Below are 25,973 nucleotides of genomic sequence, written 5' to 3' on the forward strand. Positions count from 1 at the left end.
TGTTTATTTTTCTTCTGTTTCCTTTCCTTATATATCAAAAATGTCCTGTCACTGGAACATTTTAATGCTATTCACTTGAAAATGACAGAAACTTGTCTGTGGCTTAACCTGTGATATAAAATAATTATGTCTTCATATTGTTATTAAAATAGGTCTAAACTTTTGTTTAGATTCAAAATGTGTTCAATAAATGAAATCACCAATGTAGATTTCAAGTGGAAGTGATTGTAAAGACACTTTCCCTTGTCATAATCTGTACCGAACCAAATCATGGAGGCATAGATACATTGACAAGAGGTGCAAGAGTAGGCCATTTGGCCCTTCGAGCCAGCACCACCATTCAATGTGATCATTGCTGATCATCCACAATCAGTACCCCGTTCCTGCCTTCTCCCCTACCCCTTGATTCCGCTATCCCCAAGAGCTCTATCGAACTCTTTTGAATGCATCCAGTGAATCGGCCTCCACTGCCTTCTGAGGCAGAGAATTCCATAAATTCACAATTCTCTGTGTGAAAAAGTTTTTCCTCATCTCAGTTCTAACTGGCCTACCCCTTTTTCTTAAACTGTGGCCCCTGGTTTTGGACTCCCCAACATAGGGAACATGTTTCCTGCATCTAGCGTGTCCATTCCCAAAATTATTTTATATGTTTCTTTAAGATCCCCTCTCCTTCATCTAAATTCCAGTGAATATAAGCCCAGTCGCTCCATTCTTTCATTATATGACAGTCTTTAGTGTTTTATTGACAATATATCAATCTGTAAGCAAAGTGCTTCCATTTCCATTACATCATCTGCCTTCGCCTTTCAGATCATCAACGTCTGAAACCTTCATCCAATGTCTTTATTACCTTCAAACTTAACAAGTGCAATGGTTTCCAGTTTATCCTCACATCATCAACCCCCCATAAATTTGAACTCATCGAAACATTTTAGTGCACAGATCCTAATTCAGACCAACTTCTGTTCTCTAGTCAGACTGATACAGATGTTATTCCAACATCATTGTTCTCCTTCAATGCATATCTCTGATTTTAAACTGCAAAATTGCCATCAGCTGTCAGAACTTTATTTTTGGAATTCCTTCCTTTAGCCTTACTGCCCCCTTTAATCTCTAAAATTTAAGATGACCTTTAAGGTATACCATAGAATACACGTATTTGCCAAAGTACTTGGGTACGTGTTCTTACATCTCAGCATTTGGCAGCACAGTGGCACAGCAGTAAAGTTGCTACCTTACAGTGCCAGAGACCCAGGTTTGATCCTGACTACAGGTGCTGTCTGTACGATGTTTGTACGTTCTTTCTGTGATCGTGTGGGTTTTCTCCGAAACCTCCAGTTTCCTCCCATATTCCAAAGATGTGTAGGTTTGTAGGTTAATTGGCTTCTGTAAATTGCCTCTAGCCAGTAGGATGTAAAACTGGGAAAATAGAACAAGAGCACAGGTGATTGTTGATCAGTGCAGACTTGGTGGGTCAAAGGGCCTGTTCCACACTGCACCTCTCAAAATAAAGCTAAAATGCTAACATGACATGTCCTGGAATGCTATACTATGCACAATATGCTTGCTTAATGTAAGTTGATGATGTGATTTACAAGAGGCTTTGAATGAAACTCTATAGCAGAAGTGGTGGGGCTGTAATAATATTTGTTTATGATCTGCCTCAACAAGGTAGAAATGTGTTAAACAAAATTGCCATTGATAAGAAGAGCATATATTATGGTATACATTTTGAACTGGAACTATCAAGTCTAAATCTTTCTATGTTCTTCAGTTTTTCAATATTTACACATCTTTCAATTGTTAAAATAATTTCCACTTTATTGACGAGTATTTCATTCATGGTTTTAACATTTCTATAGCCTGTTCAGACTTGCTCCAACCATTTTCCCATACATGTTCATATTCAGAATGTGGTTTTCTACAGTGGCTGCAGGGCACAATCTCTGTTGAACATGACCAGGAATTGCAAATATTTATTGCGCAAGTGATCGTTTAAAACTTTGAAAACATTGGGTGCTATAAAAACAAACTCCAGGTGAATTATGTTACAAGATGTTTCTGAGGAAATTGCACTGTAAAGCTTATGAATTTTTAAATGTATTTTCGAGCTAGTGATTTTGTTGGAACATTATACCAGCAAAAAGCTTTAATAATCTTGGAAAAAAACCTCACACCATTTCATTTGAGAAAATGTTAGAAGCTTTAAGGGGCTGTCCCACTGCGGTGACCTAATTGGCGAGTTTAGAAGAGTTTGCCCTCGACTCATACTCGCAGCATGGTCAACACGAGGTCCTAGGAGGTCTTTGTAACTCTCCTTCATGCTCGAGAGTAGTCCCCGCGTACACGAGGCCTCAGCTAGGTTGCGGCGTATTTTTCAACATGCTGAAAAATGCCCACGAGTAAAAAAAGGGTCGCCATGGAAAAAATAGATATATTTTTTACTCGTAGGTTTAGGCGAAGTAGGTCGTAGTAGGTCGGCATGTTATTCGTAGGTAATCGAGGGTAGTCGAAGGTAATCAAAGGTAGTCTAAGGTAGTTGTAGATAGTCTTCAACATAGTTGAAGAGAGGTCAAAGGAGATCGAAGGAAGTCGTCTTCACTCTCCACTATTCGGTGTCCAATTTTCCCGAAGCTAGTCTTCAACATAGCCGAAGGAGATCAATGGAGGTCTTCTACATAGTCGAAGGAGGTCTTCAACTTAACTTTTACAAACTCTTCTAAACTCGCCAATTTGTTTGCCGCAGTGGGACAGCCCCTGTAGTCCAGTTGTATATGTTCAGATAGTTGCACCACAGAGTCAAGTGAAACTTCTGCACCAATGCCAAAAATGCAAGGATTACCTGTATAGTCACTATATTAATGCGTCCCATTTAATTCATTTTGTTAGGGATGAAATGAAATCTACAAAGCAAATCTGTGGAGTATACAACTGATGGGAAAGATGCCATACGTTTTGGTTTATTGTCACATCACAAGGTGACAAAGCTGTACAATTTGCAGCAACATTGACGAATATTAGGCTTGATTGGTATGCTTTTCTGTTTCAGGCTGTGAAGTATGGCATCCCCTTTGTAAACAGTCTGCAAGAATGGAAAAGAAGCTACGGGTAGCTATAACACATCCACAAAACAAATGCCTATTACACTGGCTAACTGAACGTTATAACGTGATTTTTTTTTGACATGCCAGTTGATATATATAGACAATAATATATAATACTATTTCAAAATTGAACAACTAATAATTTCTAAGTTGACATCTGCAAGACAGAGACACTTTCAAGTTAAAGCAATGCTGAATGTTCTGTACACTTCATATGTGAAATATTAACTCCGTTTGGGGAATGAAGAATTTTACACTGGTTCTAATATAATCAAAGGCAGCTGAAGTTAAAATATGATTTATTTTTAAATTTTTCAGTCAAGGAAAAGCTGAATTTCTTTTATCATTTGTCTAAATTAACGATCACTTTAACCTTCAGTAGGCACAGTAGATAGAAATGTTGAGGAAAACCATCTACAAAATCGTTACAACCCTGGTAACAGCCAATCCTTTGATGGAATTGAACACATTCTCTTGCCAACACACTTGAAATCCACAGGAATTTCATACCTGCTGAATTAGCAATCTCTTGCCTAGTTTCCATACATTCCATTCAATTCCAATTCAAATGTTTAGAGTCACAGAATTGTTCAGCACAGAAACGGGTGCTTTGGCCTACCATGTCCATACCAGTCTTTTAGCCCATTAATCCCATTTAACCACATTAGGTACATACATTTCTATTCCTTGCCTATTTACTATCCCTTAAATGTATTTGGCTGCACATTCTGGTTGTCAGCCAGTCTCCTTGTGAAAAATAACCTTCCCCGTAAATCCACTTAATATGCTTTCCTCTCATGTTTTACCTATATCCTTTTGTTTTAGATACTACCGACCATGGGAAAAATATTCTGCCTACTTTCCGTCTGATAATTTTATATACAGTACCTTCATCAGATCACCACTCTGCCTCCTTCACTCCAGGGAAAACATATCCAGCTGGTCCATTCTCTTCTCACAACAAAATATGCCAATTCAGGCAACATCCTGGTGAATCTCCTCTGCACACTCTCCAGCACTGCCACACCTTCCTATAGTGTAGCGACCATAAATGTAGGCAATAGTCCAACCAGTGTTTTACAAAGTTGCAACATAACTTCCCATCTTTTATATTCCATGTCCCAACTTATTAAGGCAATCTATAATGAAATGTACTTTAGTATAATGTGGATAAATGTGAGGTTATCCATTTTGGTGGCAAAAACAGGAAAGCAGGCTATTATCTAAATGGTGGCCGACTAGGAAAAGGGGAGATGCAGCGAGACCTGGGTGTCATGGTACACCAGTCATTGAAAGTGGGCATGCAGGTGCAGCAGGCAGTGAAGAAAGCGAATGGTATGTTAGCTTTCATAGCAAAAGGATTTGAGTATAGGAGCAGGGAGGTTCTACTGCAGTTGTACAGGGTCTTGGTGAGACCACACCTGGAGTATTGCGTACAGTTTTGGTCTCCAAATCTGAGGAAGGACATTATTGCCATAGAGGGAGTGCAGAGAAGGTTCACCAGACTGATTCCTGGGATGTCAGGACTGTCTTATGAAGAAAGACTGGATAGACTTGGTTTATACTCTCTAGAATTTAGGAGATTGAGAGGGGATCTTATAGAAACTTACAAAATTCTTAAGGGGTTGGACAGGCTAGATGCAGGAAGATTGCTCCCGATGTTGGGGAAGTCCAGGACAAGGGGTCACAGCTTAAGGATAAGGGGGAAATCCTTTAAAACCGAGATGAGAAGAACTTTTTTCACACAGAGAGTGGTGAATCTCTGGAACTCCCTGCCACAGAGGGTAGTCGAGGCCAGTTCATTGGCTATATTTAAGAGGGAGTTAGATGTGGTCCTTGTGGCTAAGGGGATCAGAGGGTATGGAGAGAAGGCAGGTAAGGGATACTGAGTTGGATGATCAGCCATGATCATATTGAATGGCGGTGCAGGCTCGAAGGGCCGAATGGCCTACTCCTGCACCTAATTTCTATGTTTCTATGTTTCTATTCACCACCTTCTCTACCTGTGTTGCCACGGTTAGTGAAGTTCGGAATTCAAGGTCCTTCTGTTCATCGCCATTCCATAATGAGCTACCTTTACTGTACATTCTTACCCTATATTTGACTTCCTAAGATGCATCACCTTGCACCTCAGGAATAAATTATATTTGCCAACATTCTGCTCAACTTTCCATCTAATCCACATCCTTTTGTAGCCTTAGACGACCTTCTACACTACTATCATCACCACCAATTTTCGTGTCAACTGAAAACTTACACATTACGTCTTCTTTTCTTGCACAGCAGTATAATTTTCTGAATATGTTTTTTTTTTAAACATCAAAACAACCATTGCAGGAATTATAATGTTGCATATACAGTGGAGAGTTTCTTCCAAGCCATGAGTATTTTTATGTTCAGGTGGAATACTGTACCTTTAACAATAATCTGGGGCATCACCTCAGTAAACTAATTGTTGCAAGGCACTTGAGCAGAACTCAGGAGTTGAAAGAAAATGGTTGGTGATTTTATTTTGAATGGCCAAAAGAGTTGTTGTAGCCAGTTGGAGAGCCTTAGCCGTTTCCGTTATCAAAATGATTACTGATGCTGCAGGAAAGCTGCACGTCATGATCATACAGCTGGTCTGTACCACCCAGAGTCACTTAGGATGCAAATGCTAAAAAATTCTAATGCCCACAGTTTTTTATGTTTGAGGACAATGTTATTCTACATATTTCAAGCACATTGATAATTCCAAGGGATGCAAATAAACAAAAACAACACCTCTCTAATTTCTAACCATTTTAACACCAGATACAACATTGTTAGTCTGCAAGTAAGAGGAACATAGTTTGCATTTCTGGTTTGCTGTGCCTACAATGGTGAGCAGAGGAATGGTGGATTGGAGATACATCATTTTTTCTATCATTACAAGTTTCCAAGCTATGTGGAGGACTGCAATACTTGACTATGATTAAGTTGGTTCACAAGACAAACAGGGAAGTTCCATAACATAAACAAGGGCCAAAAGGTCAGAGAGTTTTCAATATAGGTCAGAAAGTCTAGTGTAGGAACAACCAGAGCCAGAAAAGGGAGTGCTCAAATAACATAACTTAGTGCTGCAAATTTCAAGGGGATAACACATTCCCCAACAATATTGTCTTTGGGGGATACTTAAATAATAATATTTTAATGAAGGCGTTATACAAGGTTGTTAAGATTGGAAGCTTTGGCTGTGTGTGTTGGATCAATTTTGGTGACATACAAAATGTCAAGATGAATTTCATCACAGTCCGATGTTTTTACAGCATAGGCGTGCCTCGGAAGCTTCGATCTCTCCTCCCGGATCCAGTATTTCAGGATCACCTAATCGGGTCATCTGTGTAAGTACTTTCTTCAATCAGGAATTACAGCTGACTATGCAAAGTGGAAACTCATAAAAAGTCTCAGGGAAATAGCAGTGGAATTTACTTAAGGTTAGTTATTATAAAATTAAATTATATTTTTCCAAACTGACTCAACAGCAGAGTCTGAGGATCTCATATCATCTTGGGCAGTCACTCCCCAACGCCTTCAACCATCAGACCAACCTGCTATATATGTGTGCTTGTAAAAGATTGTACTTTATAAGACAGTACTCATCTGTAAGGAAAGCTTTATTGCCCAAAGCAATTTAAATAAACCAACTTTTGGCACAGCTTTACAACTTTCTGTCATGCTTGCTAATTAACAGAGTGTGCTTCCTCCCCTCCTCTTGCTCAATGCTGTTAAAATGCATTATAATCTCTCTCCAAACAGTTAACCCAGTCATTAATAATCCAATTCTTTTCAGTTCATGGAGAAGCTTTGGACGGAAGATAAATTTAAGCTATCACTACCTTACCCTGTGGCCAAACCAATATTAAGAATAAACTCTTATTTGTAAAATGGGCTGCTAAGGGATATTAAATAAAAGGGATATATCTGTTAGCCTCAACTTGAGGATTATTTGAGGATGTAGGTTTTACACCAACTCCTTTAGCATAATATCTGTTCCCTTAAATCTACTACTGATTATTTCGTAATTTTCCTACTTTTTCTCAACAGAGAAGAACACAATTGGCTGATTGCTAGCTCTCAGCATGCCTTTCAGTTCAATTACTCCATTTAATTCACTGTAACTAGCCACATGCCCATCAATGTTCTCCCTCTCCACCAATTGTCCTCCTTTCTATCCACACAAAGGACAGCTTACATTAACCAGTTACCTTATCAGCACATCTTTACTACTTGGGAGGAAACTGGAATAAAGGGAGAATGTTGTCTATGAGAATCCTCATGGACAACACTCAAAGTCAGGATTGAACCACAATATTTGGAACTTTAAGATTCATTTGTAGTGAAAACTGCAGTCAAGGTATATCCAACGCTGGTCCCAAAAGGCAGTCCTGAAGACTGTGTGGCAGGTTGCTTTGAAATACAGGTGCACAACCTTTTATCCGAAGTTCCAAATAACGAAAAGCTCCGAATAACGGACATTTTTTCGGTCCTTGAAGAAAGGTCCTTGAAGACGTTCACTGAGGGCAGCCCGCAGAGGTGACAGCGGAACCTCCGGTCGGTCCTCGAAGAAAGGGGAACTAAATCCCCATTCATAAAAGAGAAGGTGAGGGTATATTGCGTGGGAGGGTTAATAATTGACAATTTGCTGCTGCCTGCCCGCTGAGTTAAAAAGTTCCCACGGTAGACTCACGATACACAGTGTATCGTGAGTCTTGCGTGGGAACTTTTTAACTCAGCGGGCAGGCAGCAGCAGATTGTCGCTCCCTTCAGTTTCACCCCACCTACACCCCTCTGCTTCCCGGCCATGTGTGTGACCCCTCCCCTCTCCAGCTCCCCGCCCATTGCACCGGCGCGGGGGCTTTGCACTGTCTTCACGTCGGCGATGCCAGCAGGTCAGTGCCAGTCACCGGAGACGTCAGGACCAACGGGACACCGACCCCCAGGCCCGCTGCAAGCACGGAGATCCCAGAGACCCACAGCCAGCAGCAGCCCAGCCCCGTTCCAACTCCAGAGGAAAACTGCAAACTGGCCGGAGACATCAGGACCACCAGAAGCCGCTCCCTGATGGGCCGCTACGGCGACAAGTGGCAGTTCACCCACAGCCCGAGCTGCGACCCTCATCGGGACACCGACCCCCAGGCCCACTGCAAGCACGGAGATCCCAGATCAGCAACTCCAGCCCAGCCCCGCTCCAACTCCAGAGGAACACGTAGGGGCAGAAGCTGATGGTGTGCAAGGTACGTCTTGTTCTTGGGGTGGCGCAGCTCGGGCTGTGGGCGAACTGCCACTTGTCGCCATAGCGGCCCATCGGGGAGCGGATTCCTTTGGAATTGGAGGGGAGGGGGGTATTGTGCTGTTTGATCGCCCCCTGCTATCCCAGGGACAGGGAGACACAGCGGCTTTTGAGACTGGTGGGCAATCACTTCCAAAGTTCTGCCCACACAGTCAGTACACCTCTCCTACACTGCATTTCATACAAACATTTATTCTGCACGAAAAAACTACATTGAAGACTCAAACTCACGACCGAGTAACTGCCGGGATCGAGGCGCAAACTCGCGACCTAGGCCGCCTAAGGGCATGTAGCCCCGCTAGGGTGACATGAGTGCGAGAGGTGATTCAATGCTGCGGTCACATTTACAAATTCAGGAATTCATTCAACACACTGCATTTCATACAAACATTTATTCTGCAAGAAAAAACTACATTGAACTCAAACTCGCGACCGAGTAACTGCCGGGATCGAGGCGCAAACTCGCGACCTTGCGGATTATGAGCCGAGCACTCTACTACTGAGCCAGCCGTTAAAATCTACGCTAAAAATCTTCCATTCCGAAGACCGAAAAATTCCGAATTACGAATAGTGTCTGGTCCCAAGGCTTTCGGATAAAAGGTTGTGCACCTGTATAAATCTTTCTCAGGAGGTAACAGAGCATTTCCAATGGGATATAAAGTCCTGCAAAGTTAGTTTATTTTCCACACCTAGTTTTATTGTAAACTGCCCTGTGAGCATCAATTAATATTTGCTGATGCATCTTATTAACAGAGTGATCTAATATCCATAGTGAGGTTCAAGCTGGGGAGTAACTCCCCCGAGGTTATCACACACATTTCTTAAAACACCAGTAAGAAAACGAAATCAACAAAGTTGGGGCATGTTGCATCTTGTATTCTGCCAGAAGCTAAACAATCAATTTTACAGGCCTGAAAGAAGGTCAAAATCTATTGCTTCAGATAATTTTTCAAGTGCCTATGATAGGTAACCAAGCAAATATTTGAGCTCTATGCATGTAAATTAAAGGCCTAAATAGCCCATTCCAGTAATTTGTCAGTATGAACAAAATAAATACTAGAATTGTTTCATTCAGCATCAGCCTGTGTGAAAGAAGGAACTGCAGATGCTGGTTTACACCAGAGATAGACACAAAATGCTGGAGTAACTCAATGGGACAGGCAGCATCTCTGGAGAGATGGAATGGGTGACGTTTTGGGTCGAGACCCTTCTTCAGACTAAAGTCAGCGGACAGGGAAACGAGAGGTATAGACGGTGATGTAGAGAGATATAGAACAAATGTGTGATTTGAACAAATCTTTGTGAGCATCATTACTGTGCCCTGGAGCCTAACAATCAGCTTTTCAGCTACAACAATGATCTGCAGGTCTACGATCTGGTTGTTGGGTGAAAACAGAAGTTATAGAGGTCTTTCCTTGTTACTGATGCTGGAAGGAACTTTAGAGGGAAACTGCTTTTTAATGTCTGTGACCAATTTCATTTTTCATGTTTGATTTAAGTGATCCAAGATCCCATTCAGCAATTCCAATAATTTACAATTAGGTAACTATTATTGTATTTCCTGCAACATAGAAAAGGTTTCACAAGCTATAGGTAGCTTTTCTTTAATCATTCAGTGTACTAATTCCAAGTGAATGAGAATTTGTAATGCTTCTTCAAGATGTGGGAGTTTGTACACAGAGACATGATCACACTAACAACATTAATTTTGTTTTCTCTGTCTTGTAATTAAAATCTAACAATCCTATCCTGTAATAGCTTCAATGTGGCAGTTTCGTGAACTAATAAATTAAACTCTGGAATCAATAATTTAAAATGTATCCTTTCAACTGTCTGCATCTTTGTAGCTAACATCTTCTTCTGATTCCCTCTTTTGTCCTCTTTCCATCATCCTAAACTCAGGCAAAGGTGGATAATGAAATACTTGACTATAGGGATCTGGCTGCTCTTCCCAAAGTTAAAACTATCTATGATGTCCAACGTCCTGATCTGGTTTCCTATGAACAATATCAAAAATCTGCATCAGAAGACAGACTTGAAAGATACAGTTTTGGGGAGGTACTGTGCAACTAAACACATGTTTTCGCATGAAATGGTCTTTCCTCCCCACCATTTGAAGAATGTTTAGTCCAAACCTTACACACCTCACCTGTGTCTTGCTCTCTTTGTCTTCCTGTTTGCTTTGAATTGATGGTAATAGTCGGAATGAGTAATTCCTCCTCTGCATGCTCATAGCATTCCACAACACCCCTGTTTAAAATAAACAGAACATCTTTGTGCAAATCCATACACCAGCTTGCTATTTTAAAAACCTCTATTCTTATTTCACATAAAATGGGGATGGAAGAGACTGCAGATGCTGAAATCTGGAGCAAAAAACAAACTGCTGGAGGAATCAAAGTGTTAGGCAGCATGAAGAAGGGTTCCAACCCAAAGCATCATCTGCCCACTTCCTTATCATAGATGCTGCCTGACCTGCTTAAGTCCTTCCACCACTTCATTTTGTGCTCATTATTCTTTAAATCTGTAAAGATAATTGAATGTCATGGACGGTTAATTCTGAAAGTGTTTTTCTCATCTACGTTTTATGCTTTGTCAGATTTATGAAGCATGTTGGTCCACAGCTGCTTGACAAATTATATTTTCCTCAAGAATATCTAACACCCAAATGTGATATAGATTTGCAAATGCATCTGATGATAGAGCACTCAATAAACCTATATGCAAATTAAATATTTTTAAATAAATTCCATTAGCCACATAGTAGTAATGGTGGAAATAGTAATAGTTGTTGTGTTAGTAGTGGTAGTAGTGGTTATGGTAGTAGCTGTAGGAGTAGTCATGGGAGTAGTAGAGGTAGTAGCAGCAGCAGCAGCAAAAAATTCCATGGAATTGCCAGCATAATTTCACAAAAACTGTAAGTACATTTCCAAGAGAATGATATCATGAAAAAAGCTTCAAAAAATTTCCTCTAGCCTTTTTATTTTATTTTTTTAAACTTTTGAGACGTTAATTATATCTTGGTCAGTATATACAGTACTAATGTCATAATAAGTAAAATAACCCAACTACACTTAAGTAAATGTGTCTTAAATGAATGATAATTGGCATATGCAACACTTTTAACCTGCATCAATTCCATTCACTCATTGTATCTAATCTTCTCCGAAGGCAACGCTATATATTTTTCAGTAACCTCTTGCATGATTTCTGCCATTTAACAATCTACTCATTCAAAACAAATAATAACTATGTCTAGAACCCTGCTCATTCGCTATTTTGTGGTAGACAGGTGCCTCTCATCTCATGATGAGTGAATAAATTATGTAAAACAAATTACGCATTAACAGCGATTAACCATTGTAGCAGGGAGCATAACCATTTAGTGATCCATCACTTAGCACTCTGCTGTAAAATTTGCCTTTAAGGTAATGTCTGAAATATTTGGTTTGTTCATGCCCTAAGTGCCATCTTTTATTATTCTTCTACTATAGTCACTTGGAATGCTGTCACCATACTCGCAGGTAATTGCAATCTTATGTTTGTTATAATGATGCAATGTATTTAGAGGCTTGTGTACAGATAAGCGAGACCAATATTTTATTGGGTTAGATCATCCTCAATCCTGCCCACCAATGTGGCATGCTTCCTTCTTTCTCTTCACCATCACTTCCTCAGTGGTTCCCCATGTCTATGATGAATCTTTTGCAACTCTGCCTATCCAATCAGCCTCAAAACCTGGAGACACGAGAGACTGCAGATGCTGGAATCTGGAGCAAAAAGTAAACTGCTGGAGAAACTCAGTAGGTCAAACTGGATCTGTGGAGGCAAAGGGATAAATCCTGATGCAGGGTCTCCAACTGAAACACCTATTGTTCTTTATACTCCACAGATGCTTCGGCACTGCCCACTGAGTTTCGGCAGCAGTTTTGTTTTAAATTGTGGAAACCTACCTATTGTAGCCACCCAATTCAGTAGCACTGGCCACATGTACAACTCGGTCTCAGATGGCTGAGTCTGACATTCTCATTGTTCTCAAAGTCCTCTAAAGTGTTTAAAGTGCCAGGTAGATTCAAATAATTTTCAAAATCAGGTGGTTTCAAATAATTTTCAAGAAATAACTATAAATAAAATCACTTTAAAGAAATTAATTAAAATCACAAAGGTCTTCTTCTTCTTCTTGCGAATGAAACATAAACCAAAGGAATACTTAGATCTCAAGCCGGGTGTTGAGCAGCCAGGTTATTGTCTCTGCGTCAATGTCTGCCAGGCCCCGAGCTCCATTTGGTGGGTGGTAGAGCGGGCACCCAGAGATTACATGGTGGCTGTCTGTTGGTCTGCTCTACATTCACAGGCTGCGCTCTGGAGGAGTCCCCATCTCCACATGTTGGCATTGAAACGCCCAACTCCAGTACGAAGTCTGTTGAGCTTCACCCATGCTCCTCTAGGGAGGTCAGACCCTGGACAGCTTTTATCTGGTGAAGAGATGTAGCTGTGTAATGAAATAAATTAGGTTACGCTAGAGATGCCCAGCACCACTGGGGTAAAGCTGAATGTTTAGGTATGAAGTGCGTTGGGTCTGTCAGCTCAGATTGTTTGTGTTTCAGCCCTGGACTTAATGCTAAAGGCAGCACTAGAGCAAGATGTCAGAGGTGCTGCCTTTAGCGTTTTACCTCGAGGTTTTGCAGATGATTCTCCACTGAATGACATCCAGCAAAGCAAAATTTATTGAAGATTGAAGCCATAATATTCAATTTTTTTCAATAGCTTCGCTGATAAGTACTTATTTTGTTGAAAAACAAAATTAATTGTGAAACCCGCAGACAGCAGCTATTTTTCCAACCTTTCTAATTATTTAATCGCCCTCAACCCCATCTCTCTTCCAAAACAACGTACATTGCACTTGCAATTTGAACTTAATTATGAAATGTATAATATGATTTTAATCCATAAATTAATTTATAGCAAAATATATCTGCAGCTATGAGAACATATATTTGAAATAAATACACTTATTTAATTATTGAGAATTTAATGAGTCATAAAATCATCACCGCAGGTATTATACTCAAGTCTCAATTCATCAAGCCTATGAGTTGCTGTTAGCTCAATCCTGTCAGTCCCATTTCTCCTTTTACCCTTAGCAGTAAATGTTATATTCCCTCGGGTGCATAACCAATTCCCAGTTGACAGCCTAACTCTGTCTCCACGATTTTTATAGACAGCAAATTTGGATCATAGCTACTTACATGATAGAAAAAACATATCTCTTACATCTCCCCTGAAGCTTTTGCTTATGGTTTCGACTCTATGTCCCTTTGTCCCCAAAACATTCACTCTGTATTTACCCAATCTAAATCAGTCATGATCTTGAATACATCTTTGTTGTGAAAACAATCCTACCTACTCCATTTGAAATCTATGGATGCGCTCCCTCATTTTCTGCCCTCTCTCTGTGGTCTTTCTAGAATTGTATACAATACTACAATTGTAGTGTGGCTGGTGTTCTATATAGCTTCAACATAATCTTCTGATTGCAGAGAGTATTTTCATGTATAATATCTAGAACACTCACTATTTGGAGTACATTAGACTCTCATTTAATAGAAAGCAATAAGTATTTGTACAAGACACTTTAATTAGATGTACATCGTATCAAACTGATGGCATTAGGTACAATTAATATATTATGTACCTTATGATTAATGCATTGTTTCGATGAATCACACTGTATTCCTCAGCTGATTAAACAGCTAAGGTAGTCCCACTATAATCTCTATTAATAAGACTGACTGGGTGCTTGGAACATCATGCATCTTCAGTGCTTCAGTTCTTCCTGTGAAAAGGTTTCACAACTCTGCTGAGTGTCTCCATTGTGCTGAACAGATAAAATGAAGATATGAACCATGAATGGAACCGGAATACCTATTTGTTTCACTTCTGAAAATCAAAATACAGTAATTCTATTCCTTGGATGATGCAGCAGTGCACAGATCATAGGGTTCATAAATAATATTCTGATGCATTTATTTAAAAGAACAGTGCAATCTTTATTGCAACAAATAATGTGTAATGGTTTGCCGGTTACGGTCAGGCTGAGCTGCAAAATAATTCTTCCTTCTAACTATATTGCTTTACATATCGGACATGTGTTTGATGTGATTGCATGTTTCTATGCTGTTGTAGTAGTTGTAAAATCAGAACTTGGCTTAGAGTTGGCCACAACTATAAAATATACAACAAAATATTTGGTGTTTTATACATCTAATAATTCACTCATTGACCTCAACAAAGGTTCTGATGCAAATATTACTCTCTGATGATTTTCGTTTTTTTCATATCAACCTTGGTGGTTTGTATGGAAATATAGGATCCGCTCAATAAATCGCTACACAACCAAATTAAGGTCACATAATCTGTTCAATATACATATGATATGCACATTTATTCATGAATATTTCTTTTAACTTCTCCGTCTGGAATCCCACATCCATCTCCTCAATCACTGTACTATAAGCAGTATATGTACCGAGTTGCTAACTTGTTACCAAAGGAGCAAATTGCATGACGTCATGCTGAGGATGTTCCTATTGTCTTGTGTAGGACATGTATGACGGGATGGATTTAAGGCAGAGGAGATCGTCCAGTCCTGGATACATTGACTCGCCCACATACAGTCGACAAGGAATGTCTCCCACAATGCCCCGATCACCCCAACATTATCACAGACCAGGTAATGACTGTCCTTGAACCAGTAAGTTGATCTGATGAATTCATTTTGAAATGTAAGAACTAAAGCACTATTCTATTATTAAAGGAAAATATACTTAACACGTGGAACTGCTTTTGTATTATCTGTCCGTTGAATGAATTGTAGTGCATAGTCACGTAACTGAATATTGAATGTTTCGTCCATCGAGATTAATTTAGGTTCAGTAATTGTGTCTTAGCATCTCCTAACTTATACGAGACACACACAATATTGCTATCCAGAGACGGAAATTCTTGAAAATGTAGAAAAAAGGAAGTTAATTCTGGGTCAAATTTCAATGAGTAAGTGGATAATTTGTAAGATTAAGCTAAATAAATATGTTGACATTGAACTTTGGTTTCATAAGGTATTCCCAGATAAGTAACATACCCAGTGCAAACTTTGTCTCACAAAAAGCAAACTGTGGCATGTTCCTCCAGTAGAATAAAGTGACTCTACTAGAAAATGTTAAAGGAAGGCCAACTAATTTTATTATTTAAAAAAATGAACTGCAGATGTTGGTTTATACCAAAGATAGAAATGCCTGGATATTTTAAGAAATTACTATAAAGTTAGACACAAAATACTGGAGTAACTCAGCGGGTCAGGCAGCATCTCTGGACAAAAGGTGACGTTTCAAGTTGAGACCCTTCTTCAGAGATGCTGCCTGACCCGCTGAGTTACTCCAGCATTTTGTGTCAAACTTTATTATAATTTAATTTCTTAAAATATCTAGCCTTTCCATTTTCTTCCTTGTAAACAAGATAACTAATGTAAGCGGTCAAGCATTTTGACATCACCCTCACTGAATATAAATATCATCATGCCAGTTTCAATGTGGTACTGCCGTAGGAATATCATTTTGATAGGCACAACTATAAATCTGCCATGTCATTCCATGCATTGTAATGCTCAGGCATTCATTCACAACGGCCATCAATTGAACATTTGCATTTTGCATATGGTATGCAGTAAAAACAAATGTTCACTGAAACAGGCATATAGATATTCTAATAATTAACATTTGAGGCAAAAGTCTATTTTTCCCATGGTAAATAATCATGAGGAAAATGTAAATGTATTTAGAGTAGTTATTGTGATACTAGCAAAGGCTTTAGGATGTTGCTTTTGCAACTTACAAACCAGTGAGGTCTTTGGGATGGTTCTGAGTGTCTGCTGGATTACCTCACCTTGACAGCAGTATCACTGTAATTGTTTTCAGTCTTCCGAGGTTGGAAATGAAAAACAAAGACATTCTGTTTTGCTTCCCACTGACTGGAATCAAATAGGCATTGGTGTAGTTTAGTTTAGAGATACAGCGTGGAAACACACCTTTCAGCACACCGAGTCTGAGATGACCAGTGATCACTACACACTAGGAATAATTTTACAGAAGCCGATTAACCTACAAACCTGCACGTCTTTGGAATGTGTGAGGAGCACCCGGAGGAAACCCGCACAGTCTCAGGGGGAGCGTACAAACTTTTCATAGACAGTACCCATAGTTAGGATCAAACCAGTGTCTCTGGCACCATAAGGCAGCAACTCTACCGCTGAGCCACTGCACTGATAGGAATATTTGAAATTGAACATGTCATTGACTTCTCTTTTCATTTAGATTCACACTTCTCCGTATTGCCATTTACCAGTTTTAGATTACTATCCCAAATCTCATAATCTAACAAAAAATCTCCAATCACTGAAGCTTTTAGTTGAGTTAGCCTTCAACTGCTTGATTGGAAATGGACGAGAAAAGAGAGCTTGGTGTTCATGGAATCAGTAACCACGTGGAGGGGTTTCAACTGGAAAGGAAAAGATGAACACTTGCTATGATATCTAAAAGGAGGTGAATTTTTATTTTTCCCCTATGAATATAGTAACTTCCTTTCCAAACTGTATGCCATCATTTTATTGGCAATTACTGTCCCACTGTGGCGACCTAATTGGCGAGTTTAGAAGAGTTTAGGAGAGTTTGAAAAAATGTCATGTTGAAGACCTCCTTCGACTATGTAGAAGACCTCCTTTGACTTCCTTCGACTATGTTGAAGACTAGCTTCGACTAGCTTTGGGAAAATTGGACACCAAATTGTGGCGAGTGAAGACGACCTTCTTCGATCTCCTTCGACCTCCCTTCGACCTCCCTTCGACTATGTTGAAGACTATCTACGACTACCTTTGACTACCTTCGATTACCTTCGAATACCCTCGATTACCTACGAATAACATGCTGACCTACTGTGACCCACTTCGACTAAACCTACGAGTAAAAAAAGTATCAATTTTTTCCATGGCGACCTTTTTTTACTCGCGGGCATTTTTCTACGTGTTGAAAAATACGCCGCAACCTAGCTGAGACCTTGAGTACGCGGGGGACTACTCTCGAGCATGAAGGAGAGTTACAAAGACCTCCTAGGACCTTCTGTTGACCCTGCTGGGAGTATGAGTCGAGGGCAAACTCGCCAGAACTCGCGGATTAGGTTGCCGCAATGGGACAACCCCTTCAGGGGTAGAATCTTAGAGCCTTCTAAGCTTGAACTGATTCAATTCTCTATATTGCTAAATATGACTTGTATTTCAGTGGCCCATAAAAAATTGGTTCATTGGTGAATGTCTTGTGGAAGCCAGTCTCAAGTAGCTCTGATTATATTGGACTGTGATTATCCTGACCCTCTCCCACTGCATCACAACATTCACTTGGAATACTGAATATAGTTACAGAACATAGACATGCAACAAATTAAAACATATGAGCAACAGATATTTCCTAGAATGTGAACTGTAGAACTATGTTTACTTTCCCATACCAAAACAAGCATCGCATCATCTGATGCATCACACTTTACAAATATCATTGCACAACTATAAATCTACACTATTAGAAACAGATGATCCATTTTGATCCAGAGTACAACATGGAAACTAACCTTTTTCACCCTCTGGTTTCTGTTAATGTTCTTGGTTCATATGAGCCTCCTTTGTCCCCACTTTACCAGGGGGTCAATCCATTCTTTATATTCTCATATGGTCATCTAGGTTTCCTTAGTGGGAACAATACCATTTGATCGGTTGGTATATATACCATACATGCGATAGCATGTTAAATATTTATACCACATTGTTTTCAGAAAAGTGTCTGAATACTCTTGGAATTATTAAAATCTATTTATTGAGTGGCTTTCAATTTTGGTACAAGTGAAAATATTTTCACTGTATCTATTTCTTTCTTTCTTTGTGATCTTTAATATATTGCTCCATCTGCCTTCTCTAAAATAAGACCCTCTTTCCTGTACAATCTTCCCTGTTTAAGCATTCCTGCTTACAGGTGTTATTATCTCCGTGAATCTTTTTTGCATCAACATCATTGCATCTTCATCCTTCATTGTAATTTAAGGCATTTGCATTGAGATCTCATCAAGACCAGGTGCATGTTTTCAAAGGTCTCGACCTGAAACGTCACCCATTCCTTCTCTCCAGAGTTGCTGCCTGTCCCGCTGAGTTACTCCAGCATTTTGTGTCTACCTACAAGTTTTACATTCCTTCTGTATTTCTCATTTCTTTGCCTCTAGGAAAGAGCACCAGAGATTGGCTTGCTTTTTATCTTTTTATTAATCTGCTTTGCTATTTTCAGTGATTTATATGTCCAGTTATCAAGGTTTCATTATAATAATGAAAATAACTTGCAAAGATGTGGTTATTGCAGTGCAGTAATTCTTTAATTCCCTTAACAATTCCCAAGTTAATTCACTATAATATTTTACTTATCCAGATTTAAAATGCTAGCTCTCACTTGACTAATACTCATCCACCTTTTCCCCCTTGATTTAAAAGAGGAGCACCTGAAGATCCTCATGTTCACATGCTCATGTCAGTCTTAATGTTTCATGGAGGACACGCTTTCCAGGCACTCTCGGTATTGAGATAAATTGAAGTTGTGCTTGATTATAGTGATATATATTTTATGACCCAGTCACGGTGGCGCAGCGGTAGAGTTGCTGCCTTTACAGTGAATGCAGCGCTGGAGACCCGGGTTCGATCCCGACTATGGGTGCTGTCTTTACGGAGTTTGTATGTTCTCCTCGTGACCTGTGTGGGTTTTCTCCAATATCTTCGGTTTCCTCGAACACTCCAAAGACGTTCAGGTTTGTAGGTTAATTGGCTTGGTAAATGTAAAAATTGTCCCTAGTGGGATAGTGTTAATGTGCGGGGATTGCTGGTTAGCGCGGACCCGGTGGGCCAAAGGGCCTGTTTCCGCGCTGTATCTCTAAACTAAAACAAAACTAAACCTCATCTGATTAAACAGGAGGTTAAAAAGTCAACTATATTTTGCCTTGTTATGGTCATTGTGTATGTACATAGCTACTTGCTGATACTTTTCATTTAGCTCATCACCATCAGGTACATTTCTCTGATGCTCTGAAGAGAAAGCTTGAATAATTGCAGTACATTGATTTTACAAAATTAGAGCACTGTTTGTATTAATGAGGAACAATTAAAAAATGGACTAAATTCTGCAAAAAATTATTGTTCTCCTTCCTGTATCTCAAATGTAATTATAATTCAGATCTCTAGTTTAGTGTTAGCAGTAATTTTGTCTTAACTAAACTATTTAACTAATGGAAATTAACAAGTAAATTATTTTTATAGTATTAATCATCACAGACTAATTTTGAAATATTGCTTTGCCTGGCAGTTAACTATTTTCTTTCAAGCTCATTTATTATTCTTTTATTTATAATTTACAACATGACAAGAGGTCAAATCATTGGGTTCTGAAGTGGCAAGCATGCGTGGTCATTTTTACATTCACATTGAGAAATTTGTTGAGAATTTATTTTGATGGGCCGAAGGGCCTGTTTCCGTGCTGTATATCATTAGTCCAAAGTATAATGGTCAGAAACATGAATAAGTCTGTGACTAGATCCAGGATTCAGAATATTTGTATAATTCCCATTAAACTCACGGGTATAAGGGAAGGATTATTATACCTTCATGTAACATGCAAAAAATGGAAAAAGGAAAACATCCAACACACCAGAAATCTGCCCATCCAGTACCACCAAGGTGCTGGATAATCACAGTTTTACTGTCTAATTGTATCAATTGATTAATTTGCAGATTGGCAACAACATTCTCTGGCTTCTTTAACTACAGCTTTTCTAAAATAAAATTATAAGTGCTTGAGTTACATACTGATGTACTGCATAACATGACAGTAACATTCAATGATCTCTGACACTGCATTCATATCTTGTAGCTCCCACAGTGATAGCAAAAAGATGAGAAATATAATGTCAGTAATGTACCACTCATTACAACCTACTTTGTTTGATTCCCAGCAGGGGTAATGCAGGCTGTGTCATGATTAGCCTGGGCTCAATAAAAGGATAGAGTAAAATCAGATAATCGCAATACAAATGGCTAAATGTTACTCTGGTTGACTAGATTACTAAAATTCACAATTTAGTGAAGATTTTTGACATTGGTAAAATACTGAAGGGCAGTCGGGGCCATTAAACCATTTCTCCAATGAACACCAGTTTGGGAGAAGAATTAAATTAAATGAATATGGTGAGTATTTATTTTACTTCTTGATGGAATATTGATTTTATTTCATGAATAATCCATCCACATTCAGAACATTTCTGGCCCTATCCCACGTACTTGAACTTAGAAAGAGGTTTGGGAAATAATTACTGTTTACCCATATTTTCAAGGCAAAATCAGTTCTAATGTAAATATAAGACCCCGGGTAAAAATCAATTTAAACATAGGACTAAAGTGTATGAAAGCTATACTGAAGGGTCGTTAATATCTATCAAAGTTTAGCCAGGAAAATTAAGTATACTGAGGAGGAGAATATCTTAGATGGGGGAAAATCTAATATCTTTCAAAGTAGTGCTTTTGAAGAGGATCAACACTCTTCTGGTCACATCTGTTTTGATTTTATTTTCCTAATATATTCATTTCAATTAGTACAAACTCTTATTATCAGTGGATATGTCATCTCAATGCCCATCAGGGATTCAAAAATATATACATATTTATTGAGTCCAGTTCTAGTCCTTGAATTATTGAACAGGATAGATAAGGAGTCTTGCTTCCCAGAAATAAAAGCTACTGCAAAAATACACCTTTAAAAGTATTCTTTAAACTTTTCGAATTTGAATAAACTCTCATTTAGTTGCTTAATTGTTGGACTGTGACATCTTATTTAAAGGAGTTAATTGATAGATGTGAAAATTGAAAATAATTAAAACTTATTGAATCAGCTAAGTATTGTATTCATTCTAAAAGCAAATTAATTAGTAAAGTATTGATGCTTAGAATTTCATGACTGGCCAGAAGGGCAAATATGCTGTAATATGGCTTGAGCCATAATCACGAATTTCGTAGGCAGAGTATAATTTGCAAATTCATAATTTTTTGAAGTACAAGATTTGACACATCCAAAAATCAAAGAAGTATGATAAATGTAAGCAACATTTTGTTTCCATGTAGGTTCAGCAACTTAGATTAGAGTAAGAATCTTAAGTATAAAAATACTATTTTGTACCAAATGAAATACAATCAGAAATGGTTGATTTCTTGATTGAAAAATAAGTTTTTGTTACCTGTGAAGAGAGACTTGAAATGGATGTTCATTGTCAAATGTTGCAATGCAAGCTTAGATGATTTTATTTCCTGGTTATCAGAAAATTCCACTTGATTAACAAGGTGAAAGAAGAAATTACAAAATGCATTCCTTCTTTCTGAAGGTTGATTGTGTGCTCAGAACTGTCAAGGCGAGAACCTTCAACAGGTGCTTCATGTGGCAAAAACGCAAGCAATCCAACCAAGAGTTTAATTTACCATATTTTCTGGCAAGGAGGTCACAGGTGGCACACATTCATACAAAACTCTTACCAGTGTAAGGCAGAGTGGAGTTGGCTGGAGGGGAGGGAGTCCAATGGTTGGGGCAGTGAGGAATTAGAGGGAAAATCCCAATGTTTTCCAGTTTAGTGATTCCGGGATTAGATGTCGACATTTGAAATCTCTTGATTGACTTTTTGATATATTGACATCGTTAATATATAAAAAATAAAGCAAAACAGATAAATTTGAATAGATTGTGTGCCTGAATGTATAACTGGCTTGACAGAATGAACCGAGCGCTTTATGAATTCCCCAAAAAATCAGTGGAACTTCCATGACAGTACAAGCTCCTTGCTGGAAAAGCATGGTAATGTGAACAGATTTTTCATTCTTGTTTGCTTCACAGCCTTTGCCTTTTATTTATTTATTCATGTTTCTGCTGCTTTCTTTGCAATTCTTTGGAGGCACTGAAAGCGGCCGGAGTTCACCTTATTATAGCCAGCTAGACATCAAACCAAGTCCTGTCCAGACTCCTATACATTTCCATATACCAGGTAGGAGCTTACGCATTCAACAGCATGGCTTGAATGCATTAGACAAAATAATAGCATTTCTATTTTGCATTAAGCTAATAGTTTCGAATGTAAAATTGCACACAACAAAAATCAATAGCTGTGACAGTGAGACATGCAGTTTTGGGGTCAAGGGAAACAACCTTAACCATTTTGATTCTGAGATATAACGTTTCATATCAAATATTAAACACTGCCTATAAATAGATGACTAGATGTTCACCTTAGTTGATCATTTGGAGTGAGATTCCACATGCACAAGACTCACAGCAAATGTAGAATTGTTTAGAGATGCTGTGGTAACTTGTGCATTAGTTCATCAGCCTTTGCAGATAAAATAAAACACCACGAAGGAGAAATATATATGCAAATCTAGATGAGCAAAGGCACTGGCAAAAGTGAATCCACTACGGTAAGGTTCCCCTCCAGGTCTCCCCAATCCTCACTTGCAAATTTATCATCACGTCTCTACCAATGCTGGGTCAGACTCCTGGAATTTCCTACCCACAATTGATGAGGAATTATCTTCCCCACAGTTTAAGAAGGCAGATTATTCCCCTTTCTTAAGGACACGAGAAGAAAAGCATCAAACAATTGCCAACATCTCATAAGATATATATATTTTTAAATGTTCCCATCAAGATGAATTCCTAATCTCAGTCAAATGGAGTTGGAGAATGCAACATTATAAAATGGAGGTATAATATTTCACAGAGAGAAATATATTTAGTCATTCATCCTTTAGGACTCTTTCACACCTCCAGTGCATTGAGATTGACAGTGGAGATCTATAGCTAATGTAGGAAACTCATGGGAAAGAATGCAAATGGATAAACCTGGAAACAGTGTGTTCCAATTATATTACAGTGTATTCCACTGTTGTACTTTGGATTCTGGTCTTTTCGCTTAATTAGAAGGAAACCAGGTTTTTACCCTTTCCGCATACACAGCTAAATTACACAAAGGTTCCAATGATTAGCCATCACTTAATCTTTCCAGATCTATAGTGCCAATTAGAAATAAATATATTGTCAAAATCTGAAACAACTATTTTTATATGACTGATACAAGCTTGAAATGAAAATACTTGCATTTCAAAATAATTTTAGTTTATTGTCAAGTGTGCTGAGGTACAGTGAAAAGCTTTAGTATAGTGAAGAGCTTTATAAGGCTATATTCCTAAAGAAAATACAGGTGTATAAAATAAATGGCCACATATTTAAATTCACTTAATAACATTCATGATATTTTCACATGTCGCAGACATGTGACAATCTTTTGCATTTCTGTATGTCTCATTCATTCTATCAAAACATTTCAAAAGGCAATAGGATCATACATTCCATTGACACTTTACCACCCTTCCTGAGCAGGATAGTAATGTAAATTTACTCCAGCAAGTTTCAACAGTTGGGAGGATAGAACAGGGTTTAAGAGAGAGTTAGAGGATTTAAGAGAGAGTTAGATAGTCTAGGGGCTAGTGGAGTCAAGGGATATGGGGAGAAGGCAGACACGGATTATTGATAGGGGATGATCAGCCATGATCACAATGAATGGCGGTGCTGGCTCGAAGGGCCGAATGGCCTCCTCCTGCACCTATTTTCTATGTTTCTATGTTACACGCCAGGCATTTACTGCTAAATAGATAGAAATTACTGAGATAGTTCCATAGCTCACTTATTCATTTTCTGGATTAAAAGTAACACAGATAACGTCACTTCAGTCATGCAGTTAGAGAAGATCTAGAGAAATATATCATTACAATTAACTAAAATATTAAACGACTTTCCAAAATATTGCTCAGTTGCACAGTTTCAAAATAGCTTTCTCTTTCTGTGTTTTAATATGTGATATAAAATCTATGGAATATGATAGTCATTAGTCAACAGATGTAAGTTTACTTCATGAAGGTTCTGAATCCTGAGACAGTTGTCTTTATCAAACAAGTATGCACCATTTTGTTTATGCCAAGAATGTGCCAATATTTACATCATGTATTTGTCTGCTGGCTTTCTGCTGATTTTCCTTTCAGTGCAACATGCATGGCATTTAATTGTACAGACAAGCACCATTACTATTCCGTAAACCTAAGCCCCAGGATCTTGTCCTCATGCTGTTACGTTCATTGGATTTGCTTTAATTAATTATAAGACCATTTTCCTGGACTATTACCTGAAAAATTATCTAAAAAGCATTGGATGTAAAATGAATGAGCTAACAAAAATATAGACATTGTTAATGGTTGGGAGTTTTGAATATCATCACAATTCAGTAAGTATGAATAGTCAATGACATTGACCCCTCTATTGGATTCAACATTGATTTTATACTCCAATTAAAATACATTTTGAAGCAGGATAAAACTAAAATATTCTTCTGTGTTTATTGCATATTATTAAAATCCAGAAGGGAGCAGAAGTAAGATTTTCATGACTGAAGCAATGTCAGAGTCAAGCACCATTTTAAATGACGCACATTGTCAGTATATTGCATTTTGCAGGTTAAGATGTATTAATGATCACTATCCTTGCTCTCTTCTCTTTTTCTTCAGCAAGTGGAGAAATTTCTAATATCTACCGGAAGCCCCCTATCTATAAGCGACATGGTACTATCTGCATGATTCTTACATACAAAGCTTTTAATGTGTGCATTATTTTTAAAACGTAGAATTAGTTATGTGAGGTCCAGTTATTAGAGCTGCTGAGTTAAATTCAAATTTAAGATTAATTTATTGGGTACTGGCAAGTGGCACTGATATTGAGAATTTCTCTGCACTTCAGTTATCAGATAATATATTTACTATTATATTTAATATCCCATTTCTCTAGAATTTGAAAAGTTGAATTTGTTATTCATACATTCATACATTTTTTCACATCAATATTTCATGCAACTCCTGTTGATCTTCAAACCGTTGCAAAGAAAATAATGAACATCCTTATGATTAATGTGCTTTATTAGGACCTGTTTTTCATCAAATATAAATATAGGTTCTATCTGTTTCATAGACATTTTTCAAACTAACCACCAATTTCTTCTTTTAATTTTCATCCAGTGGAGAAAGTTCACCAGTATTTTTGTCTCTTTTTTTTCGGCACCAATCAGCAATTCAATCTGGTTTGCAACCTAAAGAAAAATTACATGCTATGTATTTGAGAAGGAAAGTTCTCTCATCATCTTGTACATAAGTATTCTTTCACTACATCCGAAACAAAAGAAGAAACCTTATTCTATCCCATACAGCTTGGGCACATTTTTAATTGACAGACTTATCAATGTGTCTATCTTTCATCATTAATTTTTTTCTTCATGCTTAGTAATGGCAGGAAGCTGCATCTTTATTAATTAATTTACTATCTGAGTTCATACAATAAATCTGTACC

The 25,973-nt window shown here is 38.3% G+C and overlaps 1 protein-coding gene across 13 annotated transcripts in view; it reads left to right on the top strand.

Annotated features, from left to right (window-relative positions):
- ablim3 (actin binding LIM protein family member 3) overlaps positions 1 to 25,973 on the top strand; it is a 248,001-nt gene that overhangs the window by 178,471 nt on the left and 43,557 nt on the right. For 4 of the 13 annotated variants that reach the window (XM_033029603.1, XM_033029599.1, XM_033029601.1 and 1 more), the window contains exons 8-14: positions 3,050 to 3,108; positions 6,392 to 6,466; positions 10,318 to 10,473; positions 11,910 to 11,939; positions 15,019 to 15,148; positions 22,483 to 22,572; positions 25,142 to 25,195. In XM_033029603.1, the coding sequence (XP_032885494.1) occupies positions 3,050 to 3,108; positions 6,392 to 6,466; positions 10,318 to 10,473; positions 11,910 to 11,939; positions 15,019 to 15,148; positions 22,483 to 22,572; positions 25,142 to 25,195 (594 nt within the window). The remainder of the gene's footprint in view (positions 1 to 3,049; positions 3,109 to 6,391; positions 6,467 to 10,317; positions 10,474 to 11,909; positions 11,940 to 15,018; positions 15,149 to 22,482; positions 22,573 to 25,141; positions 25,196 to 25,973) is intronic. The other 9 variants (XM_033029602.1, XM_033029604.1, XM_033029605.1 and 6 more) reach the window with 6 other exon arrangements.

Source organism: Amblyraja radiata, chromosome 11 (genome assembly GCF_010909765.2).
Source record: "Amblyraja radiata isolate CabotCenter1 chromosome 11, sAmbRad1.1.pri, whole genome shotgun sequence".
NCBI classification, from domain to species: Eukaryota; Metazoa; Chordata; class Chondrichthyes; order Rajiformes; family Rajidae; genus Amblyraja; species Amblyraja radiata.